The sequence below is a fragment of the Denticeps clupeoides genome, chromosome 10 (genome assembly GCF_900700375.1).
Source record: "Denticeps clupeoides chromosome 10, fDenClu1.1, whole genome shotgun sequence".
Lineage (NCBI taxonomy): Eukaryota > Metazoa > Chordata > Actinopteri > Clupeiformes > Denticipitidae > Denticeps > Denticeps clupeoides.
The window spans coordinates 1216665-1229270 of NC_041716.1; the positions used below are offsets into that span (position 1 = coordinate 1216665).

At 45.0% G+C, this 12606-nt stretch overlaps 3 protein-coding genes across 3 annotated transcripts in view; all 3 read left to right on the top strand.

Annotated features, from left to right (window-relative positions):
* Positions 1-12606, top strand: part of LOC114797717 (homeobox protein Hox-B2-like) — a 35799-nt gene that overhangs the window by 2737 nt on the left and 20456 nt on the right. The window lies entirely within an intron of this gene.
* Positions 3743-4928, top strand: LOC114797716 (homeobox protein Hox-C9a-like). The gene is made up of 2 exons (XM_028992737.1): positions 3743-4248; positions 4388-4928. The coding sequence occupies exons 1-2, from the start codon at positions 3855-3857 to the stop codon at positions 4630-4632; spliced, it is 639 nt and encodes a 212-aa protein (XP_028848570.1). The 5' UTR covers positions 3743-3854; the 3' UTR covers positions 4633-4928.
* Positions 7137-9959, top strand: LOC114797714 (homeobox protein Hox-C8a-like). The gene is made up of 2 exons (XM_028992735.1): positions 7137-7711; positions 9106-9959. The coding sequence occupies exons 1-2, from the start codon at positions 7147-7149 to the stop codon at positions 9411-9413; spliced, it is 873 nt and encodes a 290-aa protein (XP_028848568.1). The 5' UTR covers positions 7137-7146; the 3' UTR covers positions 9414-9959.

Below are 12606 nucleotides of genomic sequence, written 5' to 3' on the forward strand. Positions count from 1 at the left end.
ATTCATACATATATTAATACTTAGTATAGTTGGAAATTAATGATAGAATTGTTATTATTAGAGTTGGTTATGGGTTAGTACAGTTGGATATAATAATATATTCTTATTAGAGTTTGCTGTGGTAGTAAATTTGGTTCTGATTATTAGAGTTGGTAGTGGGTAGTAAAGTAAATATGAATATTAATGTTTGTTATAGTAGACCTGATTAGGATTAATAAAGGATTAATAAAAATTATTTATGAAAAGTGAAATTGGTTATAAACTTTAGAGTTGATAATGTTTAGTTAAGTTATGATATAATTATTAGAGTTGATTAAAGTTGATTATACAGACCTGGTTGAGATTAATAAATGTATTTATGATTAGTAAAGTTGGTTATAATCATTAGAGTGGATTATGGTTAGTAAAGATATGATATGATGATTAGAGTTGGTTATAGTAGGCCTGGTTGTAAGTCACTCTGGATAAGGGTGTCTGCCAAATGCCTTAAATGTAAATGTAAATGTTTTTGATGATTGGTAATTGTATTTATGATTAATAGAGTGGATTATGGTTAGTAAAGTTATGATATGATTATTATAGTTGGTTATAGTAGGCCTGTTGGGATTAATACATGATTTTTTGATGATTGGTAATTGTATTTATTATTAATAGAGTGGGTTATGGTTAGTAAAGTTATGATATGATTATTATAGTTGGTTAAAGGCCTGTTTGGGATTAATACATGTATTTTTGATGATTGGTAATTGTATTTATTATTAATAGAGTGGGTTATGGTTAGTAAAGTTATGATATGATTATTAGAGTTGGTTATAGTAGGCCTGTTTGGGATTAATACATGTATTTTTGATGATTGGTAATTGTATTTATTATAAATAGAGTGGGTTATGGTTAGTAAAGCTACAATATGATTATTAGAGTTGGTTATAGTAAGCCTGGTTTGGATTAATACATGAATTTTTGATGATTGGTAATTGTATTTATGATTAATAGAGTTGGTTATGGTTAGTAAAGTTATGATATGATCATTAGAGTTGATTATAGACCTGGTTGGGATTAATAAATGTATTTTTGAGGATTGGTAATTGTACTTATGATTAATAGAGTGGGTTATGGGACAAGCTCAGCCTGTAATTGATCGGGCACCGGAGCTCTTGGCAGATACCTTGAAAGGGACAATGAATGGTGAATTGAATGTTTTAGTTGTGGGTCCTCGGACGGGCCAGGTGGAGTCAAGTCTCCTGCGCGCTTCTATTGGGCCAATTCTGCGTCGTAAACCCCCCGCGGAGGGAGACAGTCTGGAATCCAAAGTCATTTTCATTCAGGTTCCTGAATGGGAGTCTCCTCGGAATGTGTCCCGAACAAAGAGTTTACAGCGCGCCGTAAAAGAAGCTTCATTTCCTGCCACTTCCACACTGCGGACGGGAAGTGCGGCTTTCCACCGTTTTCGCACGTGGCGAATGGAAACCGGACGCGGGAAATAAACCCGGATCTTTTATTCCCACCCAGTAACAAAAAAAAAAAAACGGAAATTGAAATACGGTAAATATTAACGTCAATTTACTAGCACGGAAATGTACTCGTTACAAAACGACTTCAAATACAATCACGTGGACTGGCGACATCAGGCATTTTGACTCCGGTGACTAACAAATCTACACAATTCGTGGTTAATAAAAGTTTGGGTCGTCCAGGCTGAACTCTGTATTTTATGTAGCGTTGATTTGTGAAAATACGTAGAAAACACACACACGACACAGAAGAAAAGTTGCAGTTATTTAAATTATGTTTAGAAAGGTACAATATGCCACTTTTCGGTTTGCCTGTGAATGATATGATTATTAGAGTTGGTTATAGTAGGCCTGGTTGGGATTAATACATGACTTTTTGATGATTGGTAATCGTATTTATGATTAATAGAGTGGGTTATGGTTAGTAAAGTTATGATATGATTATTAGAGTTGGTTATAGTAGGCCTGGTTGGGATTAATACATGACTTTTTGATGATTGGTAATCGTATTTATGATTAATAGAGTGGGTTATGGTTAGTAAAGTTATGATATGATTATTAGAGTTGGTTATAGTAGGCCTGGTTGGGATTAATACATGACTTTTTGATGATTTGTAATCGTATTTATGATTAATAGAGTGGGTTATGGTTAGTAAAGTTATGATATGATTATTAGAGTTGGTTATAGTAGGCCTGGTTGGGATTAATACATGACTTTTTGATGATTGGTAATCGTATTTATGATTAATAGAGTGGGTTATGGTTAGTAAAGTTATGATATGATTATTAGAGTTGGTTATAGTAGGCCTGGTTGGGATTAATACATGACTTTTTGTTGGTTGGTAATTGTATTTATGATTAATAGAGTGGGTTATGGTTAGTAAAGTTATGATATGATTATTAGAGTTGGATATAGTAGGCCTGGTTGGGATTAATACATGACTTTTTGATGATTGGTAATCGTATTTATGATTAATAGAGTGGGTTATGGTTAGTAAAGTTATGATATGATTATTAGAGTTGGTTATAGTAGGCCTGGTTGGGATTAATACATGACTTTTTGTTGGTTGGTAATTGTATTTATGATTAATAGAGTGGGTTATGGTTAGTAAAGTTATGATATGATTATTAGAGTTGGATATAGTAGGCCTGGTTGGGATTAATAAATGCCTGTGAATTTTTGCCAATGAACATTTGGAGAAATGAAGCCTGGGCTCTCTGGATTCTTTTATTAAAATTCGTTTCGCCGTCGCGAACTTTAATGCATTTCGACGTGAGTCGAAATCCGCGCTGCGCTTCACCAGCCGCATTTACACCGTGAATAATTAGCACGGCGCGCGCGCCAACACGCTAATTATCGCTCATCGTGCCGCTGAACGAGGACCGCAATAAAATTAATATTGCAGCTAATTAATATCCGAACTTGCGAGTCAAATCCCTGCTGGAATTAAAAGACTCGGCCGTGACGAGCCTCATGTCCGGATTAATTGTGAAACGGACCCGATAATTCTGGACACGACGCGTGTCGACGTGACGTCTGGTGACGTGAGGACGTGGCCGTGTCGTGTCGGGCCTGCTCAGGTTCGCGACACTCGTGGGCTCGTCAGGATCCCGTGGGTGGGTCCAGCAGCAGAACTTTACGACGTTTATTTAAAAACCGAGCGTGACGGGATGCTGACATGGAGACATTGGACATTGGAGACATTTGTAACATTTTGCGCTTTTTTAATCTGCATATTGTTTCTCGTGAATAGTTTCATTTCGGTTCTCGTTCTCTGTTTGTTCCTGTGCGTCTGGGTTTCACGGACCTTATTATTAACGACGCGTTTACGAACAATCAAATTGCCCTCGTAAAAAATTTACTGACGCGCGTAAAAAGCGCGGCCGCGTTCCAAGCGCGTCTCACAGAAGACGGAGCGGAGATGGATGCGGCGGGGGGGGGGGTGGCGGAGACGCGCCGCGGGCGACACGGATCGATGACATCAGCAAGTAGTCCCCTGCGCGGGAGCGTGCACGCGCAGCGCCGCGACCCGCAGAGCGAGGCACGACGGGAAGGAGACGCGGCGGAACTTCTGCGCCTGTGCAGGTTTCATTGTCGCTTGGAATACAAAAATATAATAAAATAAAAAAATGTGCGGAATCCGCGGGTCCGAAGAGCGCCGCCGTCCCGGGACGCGCCGCGCATTGATCCGACGTGCGGGGCTAAACATCGTCACGTGTTTCAGAGTCGACCAATGGCGGCCGCCGAAGCGCCGAGGAATAATTCCCTGGCTTGATGGTTCTGGAGGCAGATAAAAAAAGTACAATAATCGGACGCATGTAAAAGAGCCGGGACGCGCCGTCATGTCCACCTCGGGGACCATAACTAATTATTACGTGGACACCCTGATCGGCCACGACGGCGACGACGCGCTGCAGGCGACGCGCTTCCCTCCGCCCCTGGTGCCGGAGCGCGGGGACTATCCGTCCTGCAGCTTCACCACCTCCTGGACCCCCGTCCACCCCCAGTCCCCGGTCGTCTACCACCCCTACACCCACCAGCACCCCCTGGGCGCCTGGCTGGAGCCGATCCCCGGGACCGTGTCCTTCAGCGGCCACCTCGGCCTGAAGCCCGACCCGCGGAGCGGGGACTGCGCGGAGTTCCTCTACTGCTCCCCGCCGGAGCAGCGCGACAAGCCGCGGCCGCCGTCCCCCCCGGCCGCCAAGCACAGGGACGACAAGGCGGACTTGGACCCCAGTAAGGACCGGGAAGCCGCGTTGTTACTCCACCTCGCGTTGTTAATGTGGTTATTATCGGGACGCGGCGCCGGACGGAGCTCGTAAAGGCCCGTTTTTTTTTTTTACGGGACCGAGCTGACCGCTTGTGCCTTTTCCAGATAACCCGGTGGCCCACTGGATCCACGCGCGGTCCACGCGGAAGAAGCGCTGTCCCTACACCAAGCACCAGACCCTGGAGCTGGAGAAGGAGTTCCTCTTCAGCATGTACCTGACCCGGGACCGGCGCTACGAGGTGGCCCGCCTGCTCGGCCTGACGGAGCGCCAGGTCAAGATCTGGTTCCAGAACCGCAGGATGAAGATGAAGAAGATGAGCAGGGAGAGGGGCGACGGCAAGGAGCAGTGACCACGAAGCTCCAACCCCGCCAATACTTGAACTTTTTCCATTTATTTCCTCTTAATTTATGACCTCGACAGTCGGCCTCAGATTCTCTGTGTGTGTGTGTGTGTGTGTGTGTGTGTGTGTGTGAGGTATACAAGTGTACGGATGAAAAATTTTGTACAGATATTCCACGTTTGTAGGCCCAGATGTTGCCATGTTGCAGTTTACAACGTAGACGCGCTCATTCTTTACACATTCATTTTTTTGGCTTGTAAAAATCATGGTTATTATCTGCCTATAAATTGCAGTTATAAATATAAGGGGTTTATTTTGTGTGGTTAGTCGGGGCGCTGGCGAATATTCAAAATGCATTTTGCAATGATTCCAGACGATCGCAGAGCAGCGCGTAAAGCGTCGCGAAATAAATTACAAACGCGGGAAAAACACGAGGAATATGAAGATTAATAATCGGGCGGGGAAAAAAAACTAATTTATTTTCTAGCTGGTTAAAATTCTGCGTCTGTGGAAACATCCACGCGAACCTGCTTTAAATTGTACATTTTCGGTGGCGATAATACAGAATTTTAAATATATACATATATATTTTTTTGCGTGGTGACGTTGTAAACGACGTTTCTGGTTGTGCGCCCGCGCTTTATAATCACCGATAATAAAATAAAGTGGAGGTGACGTTACCGACGTGCAGGGGCGTTAAAAAACGTTTACCCTGCGTCCAAAAGAAACGATCCCACTAAAAACGACCCAGAGCGAGTTTCGTTCAAACGTTCGTAAAAATGTTAATAGTTATAATTTTAAAAATAGTTTTAATAGTAAAACCAAGGACAGCAGGTTTATGCAGTTTAATTTATTATACAAGGACAGCTTTTTCATTTATATCATTTGGTGATCACAGAACGACAGAAATGTCCAGTTCGATAAAATGATCTGTGATTCCTGCCAGGTTTTTAGCTGAAACCCTGGAAACAGTCATGGATTTTAATTCAAACGTTTCAACCAACAAACATTTTGATAAAAAGAAAACTGAGTGAAATGTCGACATGAACAATGCAGGCCATTGTGGTTTTACACACACACACACACACACACACACACACACACACACACACACACACACACACACACACACGTATATATATAGTATAAAGGGCATGTACAGACACGTTATTAATTTAGGAACATTAATAAAGTCACGTCCCCCCTAATCTCTTTTCTTGGCTGGAGGAGAAACGTTAAAACGTTTTTGCGCGTTGTGGCCCGTCGTTTGTTGGTGGCTTTATCGGCGGCGACGTTTACAGCCCGGGCTGCAGCTGGACGTCACGGCCGAAATGACTTTATGGCCGTAACGGAGGCCGCTGGAGGACCAGTTCAAAAGGGGAAGTGGGGACCATGTGGCCTGGCGCCTGCGTCCCCAACTCCCGCGACCAAACGTGGACCGGTCGCCATGCGGAGGATCGTCAGGCGTTTGGTGGAGGTCGGACGGCCGCTAGGTGACGCTGTTGGCTTGCGGGTGACGCTCACCACCAGGAAACGAACACCCAGATCTTCCAGAAAAACGCAGACTTCTCCCGTTCACGCATTATAATAATTAACGTGAAATTGTGCGATATGCGGTGCCGCGACTGGAACACGGTTAGGTTTCGAGTTTTATTCGTAAAAATTCGATTCACGTAGCAGAACGGAAAAAATTCCCATAATTGTGTGATTTATATTTACAGTTAAAGCATTTACCAGACGCCCTTATCCAGAGCGACTTACAATCAGTAGTTACAGGGACAGTCCCCCCCTGGAGACACTCAGGGTTAAGTGTCCTGCTCAGGGACACGATGGTAGTAAGTGGGGTTTGAACCCGGGTCTTCTGGTTCATAGGCGAGTGTGTTACCCGCTAGGCTACTACCACCCGACAGACATGTACAGATCAGAAATGTCTCGTCGCTAATGTAACTCGATCTATCTGTTTTATACACGAACGTACGTACACACACACACACACACACACACACACACACACACACACACACACACACACACACGTGTTTTTAAAGTCTATAATAGCGTGCACGCGCCAATCAGATAAATGTAAAAAAGACCACATTAAGACCACATTTGTGAGCACGTTGGCGACCTGGTTATTATCTCCAGTTCCCGCCAGGGCGATAAAATGAAAATAAAAAATTGTGACGCGCCGCTCTCTGGGGATTTACGGCTCCTCGCCGAGGGGTCAACTGGCTCGGCTGCGGAGGCCTGTGCGCGGTGTGTGTGTGTGTGTGTGTGTGTGTGTGTGTTCGGTGGGCTCTCTGTCCTCGGCTTTCCCAGCAGCCACCAAACTGTCCCCAACAGCAGCCGCGTTTTCCTGCCGATTTGGAACGAGCGAGTGAACGGCGAGCATCACCGCGGTCGGCGGACGGTGAGGAAGGGGCGGGGGTGCTGGTGGAGAGGTGGGGGTGGCCGGGTGGCTGGAAGCTTAAAAATTGCGCCGGAGCTCCTCGCCAGTTTAACCTGAACACACGTGCACCGTACATGCCCGCCGCCCGACTCCGCCCGACTCCGCCCGACTCCGCTCCTCCGTCCAGTTCCGGTTCGCCGCTCCCCGCGGCGCTGCGCTGCGCTGCGGAGGGACGCGCACCGGGGAACCTTCCCTCTCCGCCCGGAGGACAGCGCGCCGCGGCCATGAGCTCCTACTTCGTCAACCCGCTCTTCTCCAAGTACAAAGGCGGCGAGGCGCTGGAGCCCGCGTACTACGACTGCCGGTTCCCGCAGGGCGTTGCGCGCAGCCACACGCTGGTGTACGGGGCCGGGGCCGGGACCGGAGCCGCGGCGCCCGGCTTCCAGCCCCCGCCGCACCACGTCCAGGACTTCTTCCACCCCGCCGTCCCCGGGCCCGGATACCAGCAGAGCCCCTGCGCGCTGTACGGGTACGACGCGCTGCCCAGGTCGCCGCTGTACGGGGCGCAGCAGGACGCGGCGAGCCTGTCGCAGTACCCGGACTGCAAGGCGGCCGGCGGCGCCAACCCCGCGGAGGGACAGGGCCACCTGCACCCCAACTCTGCTCCCAGCCTCATGTTCCCGTGGATGAGACCCCACGGTCAGTCCCACGCCGTGCGTGCGTGCGTGCGTGTGTTTGCGTGTGTGTGTTGTTGGTAATTAGACGCGTTTTGGCGACCTGGCGTTGAGGGAGACGCACACCGGGGCATTGTGGGTAAAAAAATATATAAGGCACATCGTAATAAAACGGCGGTGCGCGTCCGGTGCGCGCTGTAACCTGTTTGCGAGCGAAATGAATCAAACGGGAGGCGGTTACAGCCAATAAGGCGGCAGGATTTATCGAGTAACAGGCCGAGTGCATGACACGAAATTCGCTTTAATCGACGGCTCGTTATGATCGGAATAAAGACACACCTCCACCCCATAAAACCCCGCAATTAGTTTATGGCACGCTGGCGACCGCGTGTGTGTGTTAGAGGTCCCTATAATGTTAAATCAAAGTTACGTAAAATCCCTCAGTTGCACCAAGACGACAAGAAGAATTTTTTTTAGAATTGTTTGGTAAATATTCCTATTCAAAATTCACTCCAAATTCACTGACATTTAGTCGATAGTGTGTATGTGTGTGTGTGTGTGTGTGTGTGTGAGCGGTAAAACTCAGCTGAGCAGTTGTCGGCCTGAACACATTCCGCAAAACCCGAACAGCTATTTTCCTTCTTCACAAAAATCATCTGAATCACGTAAACGGATAAGCACGTGACCTCAAACGTTAATTATTCTACACCAACTCCAGGACAGTGAATACGATGTGAATTTGGAATAAATATGTTTGAAGTATGAATACGAGGTGATTTGGAGTGAATTCGTAATAAATATGTTTGTAGTATGAATGCGAAGTGAATTTTGAGCAAATATGTTTGAATTATGAATACAATGTGAATTTGGAGTGAATATGTTTGAAGTATGAATACGAGGTGAATTTGGATTGAATTTGGAGTAAATATGTTTGTAGTATGAATACGAGGTGAATTTGGATTGAATTTGGAGTAAATATGTTTGTAGTATGAATACGAGGTGAATTTGGAGTGAATATGTTTGAAGAATAAATACGAAGTGAATTTGGATTGAATTTGGAGTGAATATGTTTGAAGTATGAATACAAGGTGAATTTGGAGTGAATATGTTTGAATACGAGGTGAATTTGGAGAGATTATGTTTGAAGTATAAATATGAAGTGAATTTGGATTGAATTTGGAGTGAATATGTTTGAGGTATGAATACGAGGTGAATTTGGAGTGAATATGTTTGAATTATGAATACGAGGTGAATTTGGAGTGAATATGTTTGAATTATGAATACGAGGTGAATTTGGAGTGAATTTGGAGTGAATATGTTTTTAGTTTGAATACGAGGTGAATTTGGAGTGAATATGTTTGTGTCCCAAGTATGAATACGAGGTGAAGCCATGACGCTTGTGTCCGTTTTCGTTTGAAGCCCCCGGCCGCCGTAACGGCAGACAGACGTACAGCCGCTACCAGACGCTGGAGCTGGAGAAGGAGTTCCTCTTCAACCCCTACCTGACCCGGAAACGGCGCATCGAGGTGTCCCACGCGCTGAGCCTCACCGAGCGCCAGGTGAAGATCTGGTTCCAGAACCGCAGGATGAAGTGGAAGAAGGAGAACAACAAAGACAAGTTTCCGGGTCAGAAGGGCGAGGCCGAGGCCGAGGAGGAGGCCAACGAGGACGGTGAAGTAGAAGCGGAGGACAAGGAACTGGAAGAGAAAGAGGAGACTAAAGACTGAAGAGTTTTACGGCGCTTTTTATGGCTTTATGGCGGAGTGGGGGTCTCGACAACCACGACCAGCTTCATCTTCCCCCCTCGTCCTTTTTACGTAAAACGTGAAAGTGGCGCGAATCGGGTGTGAAACACCGGCCCTGGAACCAGTCGCCATCCCGCACGGGTCCTGACGTCACCTGGTCGCCGGTTCTCATAGACTCGTGCATTCTCACAATCTTTTTTAATTATTGGACAATTAGTGCACTTGTACTGCAGTGTTGGTCACTGATACGTGGAATAATGGGCAATATCTCGCACACACCATCGCATTGAACTGACCTTCACCAATCATGACGCTCCATCGTGGACCTGAAGATGCTACCTAAACCCGGGGTCTCTGCAATACGCCGCTCTCCACACTTAATTTATTCTATTTAGCCAGTAATGCAAGAAATCCTCCTCCCTCCTCGTCTTGAGAAGGCGGGAGGCGGAGGAAGTGGCACTACCTACCGGACCGAGCGACGAAAGAGCCCAACAACTTCTAACTGCCTAGAGGAGACGCACAGTTCCATGCCCGCTCCCTGCTACAACTCCGTTCTACTTTATTCAACAAAAGAAAAAATGAAATCAAATAAAACGAACGTGCTGGTGATTTAGCGTAGTTTCCAGTTGCACTGAATATAATCTTCCTGTGTGTGTTGTAATATCTTGCTGTTGATGATGATGATTATTATGCTCGTTTTGATGCTGTTTTACATGTGAAAAGATGGACATGTACGTGTTGATATTGAAAATAATAAAGAATGTCTCTCTCTCTTCTCTAAATGCTGTTCCGAGTCTCGGTTCTTCGTGACGTGGGACGAGACAGGAAACAAATTATTTATTTTTTATATCCAATAACGGCCTCTGATATACACAGCCGAGGATTACCAACTAAATGTATTCCCATTTTTAAAGGTTTTTATTATATTAACAGTAACAGTAAAATGTAAAATGAAACATCGGTTTAATTCTACGACTGCTTTTTTCTAAATATATTTAAATAGTAAGTCGAGTATTTTCTCCCCCCGCCGTCCTGCTTATCGGCGCTTTACTGTACCTGCTGTAAACTTTATTGCGGCTGTAAACGCCGCCGTTTCCGGAGGATTGTGGGCCGTAAATAACCCGCGTCCGCCTGCGGGGGAGAGGAACTGTGCGCGGAACCGAATAATCATTTCTGCAATCTTTCCGGAAAATTATTTCCAAAAAATTATGTATATATGTGTGTGTGTGTGTGTGTGTGTATGTGTGTGTATAAAAAACATTTTTTACTCCATTTATACATTCAATTATTATATCGAAACGCGTTTTGGATTTGAATAATTTTCACTTTTCAGTTAAAAATTATTCTAACTCTTGAAATGATCTAAATAATATTTCAGGTTTTATAATCAGGTTTAATTAATACAATAGTTGGGTGACAGATAATTCTATCTATAAAATAATTGTAATATCATCATGAATAGATTTAAGACTACCTAAATTACGAGTTTTTTTGTTGTTGTTGTAAAATGCAGAAGACCGCAGAAATATTTCATGCGATTATTATCAAACTCGTAATTTTTGTCCAACTATTGAGATAAATTCAGTTTAAATCTGTGGAAACATGTCACATCGAATGGGTCATCGTTCGTGTGTGGCGTCCGGCGGTTATGAATATCATCTCTGCGTGATTCGCGGGGAATGATTGCGCGCAGTAATAAAGTTGACGAGCGGTGGCGCGCCGCCATTGGCTGCGCGGGGACACGTGGACTTTACGCCCTCGTCCTTCTCCTCCTCGGACCTTCTCTCGTCTGCTCCACTTCTCTCGGCGCAGATATTCCACCTCCTGCGGCGGTGAGTCTTTACGTCGGTAACGTGACTCGGTGCGGCTCGGGTTTGGGGGTTCACGCCAAGATGGCCGCTGCTGCCCGGCGCCCCGGGTTAAAGGTCCCAGCAGGGGGTCACTGGAGGTCTGACACTGCTGGGCTGTTAAAACCAGTCCGGGACTAAACGTGGTTCTGGATGGAGAGCTGGAGGTCCATGTTGGTCCATACAGAAAAGATTTCGGGGTGAAAATTGTGTATAGTGTGTGCGTGTCTAACAGCGCCCCCTGGCGTCCGGATCCAGGAAGGAACGCGGCTGCTACGTTTACATTCTCACTTTCACGGTTTGTGGCGACTTATAACGCGCTTTTATCATCAGTTCTGGCTCACCGGGACTCAGACTATGAACATCAGACCATCATTCTACTCACTCGGCTACGTCACTTTTTATTATGGGTGTGTGTGTGTGTGTGTGTGTGGGGGGGGGGGGGGGTCAGATGGGAGTTATATGGTTGGTCGGCAGTTCATAGACTTTCTCTGAACTTCTGTATGAATTTAATAAATCGTCCCTGATACTCGAGAGCGTGTTTCCAAGAAAAAAAAAATCTCAACACCACGAAGCACAACAGTTTATTAGAATAAAAGTAACACTAATTCTAACAGCATTAATAATATTAATAACAGTGATAAAGGTCTTGCTGTGATCTGCTGGATAATTGCCGGTGAAGTGGAGATCTGGAAAGAGGGGAAGAAAGACTGGAAGAGATGAAAAGCGAGCAGGCCTCCCTGGCGGCAGTAAAACCGGTTTGATTTGTGGAGGAAACGTCGAGGAGGGAAAAGAAGCCGAACGGGCGCGTTTTACACCATGTACGTTTTAAAGAGGGACGGGAGAAAATAATTCTGTCAAATACACCAGCTGGTTCTTTTTTTTTTTTTTTTTTAGATTGAATTTTATTTCTAAGTCCTAATTTAATTCAATAAATTATTCGTACGGCATGCGTTGTATATTTTGTTTAGCCAGTAAAAGGATGGTGAATATTAGCACTCTAAATTAGCATTCTAAATTAAACCACCATGTTCTAATGATCCTTCAGAGTGGTTTCAGTACAGCTTTCTGGCTCGTGCACGATTTTATTTCCTTCGATTTCACACAACGACACACAACCTTTTTTTTTTTTTTGTGCGAGTGTCTGGAGACAGATTTTTTACATTTTTATTTATACGTATGTCGTATTTTAATTAATATATTTTATAGCATGATTTTGTATTATAGTGTTTAATATAAATGTAATATTATTATTTTAATGTTGTTTTACCTAGTCTTATGTGATCTTCGCGTTTTGTCACGTCGCCCACGGTCAGTTCCACTCTGAC

Bases quoted from the DNA above. Each gene is read 5' to 3' on its own strand.
- LOC114797716 (XM_028992737.1), top strand. From the start codon at position 3,855: ATGTCCACCTCGGGGACCATAACTAATTATTACGTGGACACCCTGATC. The intron at 4,249-4,387 runs GTAAGGACCGGG...TGCCTTTTCCAG, and splicing joins CAAGGCGGACTTGGACCCCA to ATAACCCGGTGGCCCACTGG.
- LOC114797714 (XM_028992735.1), top strand. From the start codon at position 7,147: ATGCCCGCCGCCCGACTCCGCCCGACTCCGCCCGACTCCGCTCCTCCG. The intron at 7,712-9,105 runs GTCAGTCCCACG...TTTCGTTTGAAG, and splicing joins CCCGTGGATGAGACCCCACG to CCCCCGGCCGCCGTAACGGC.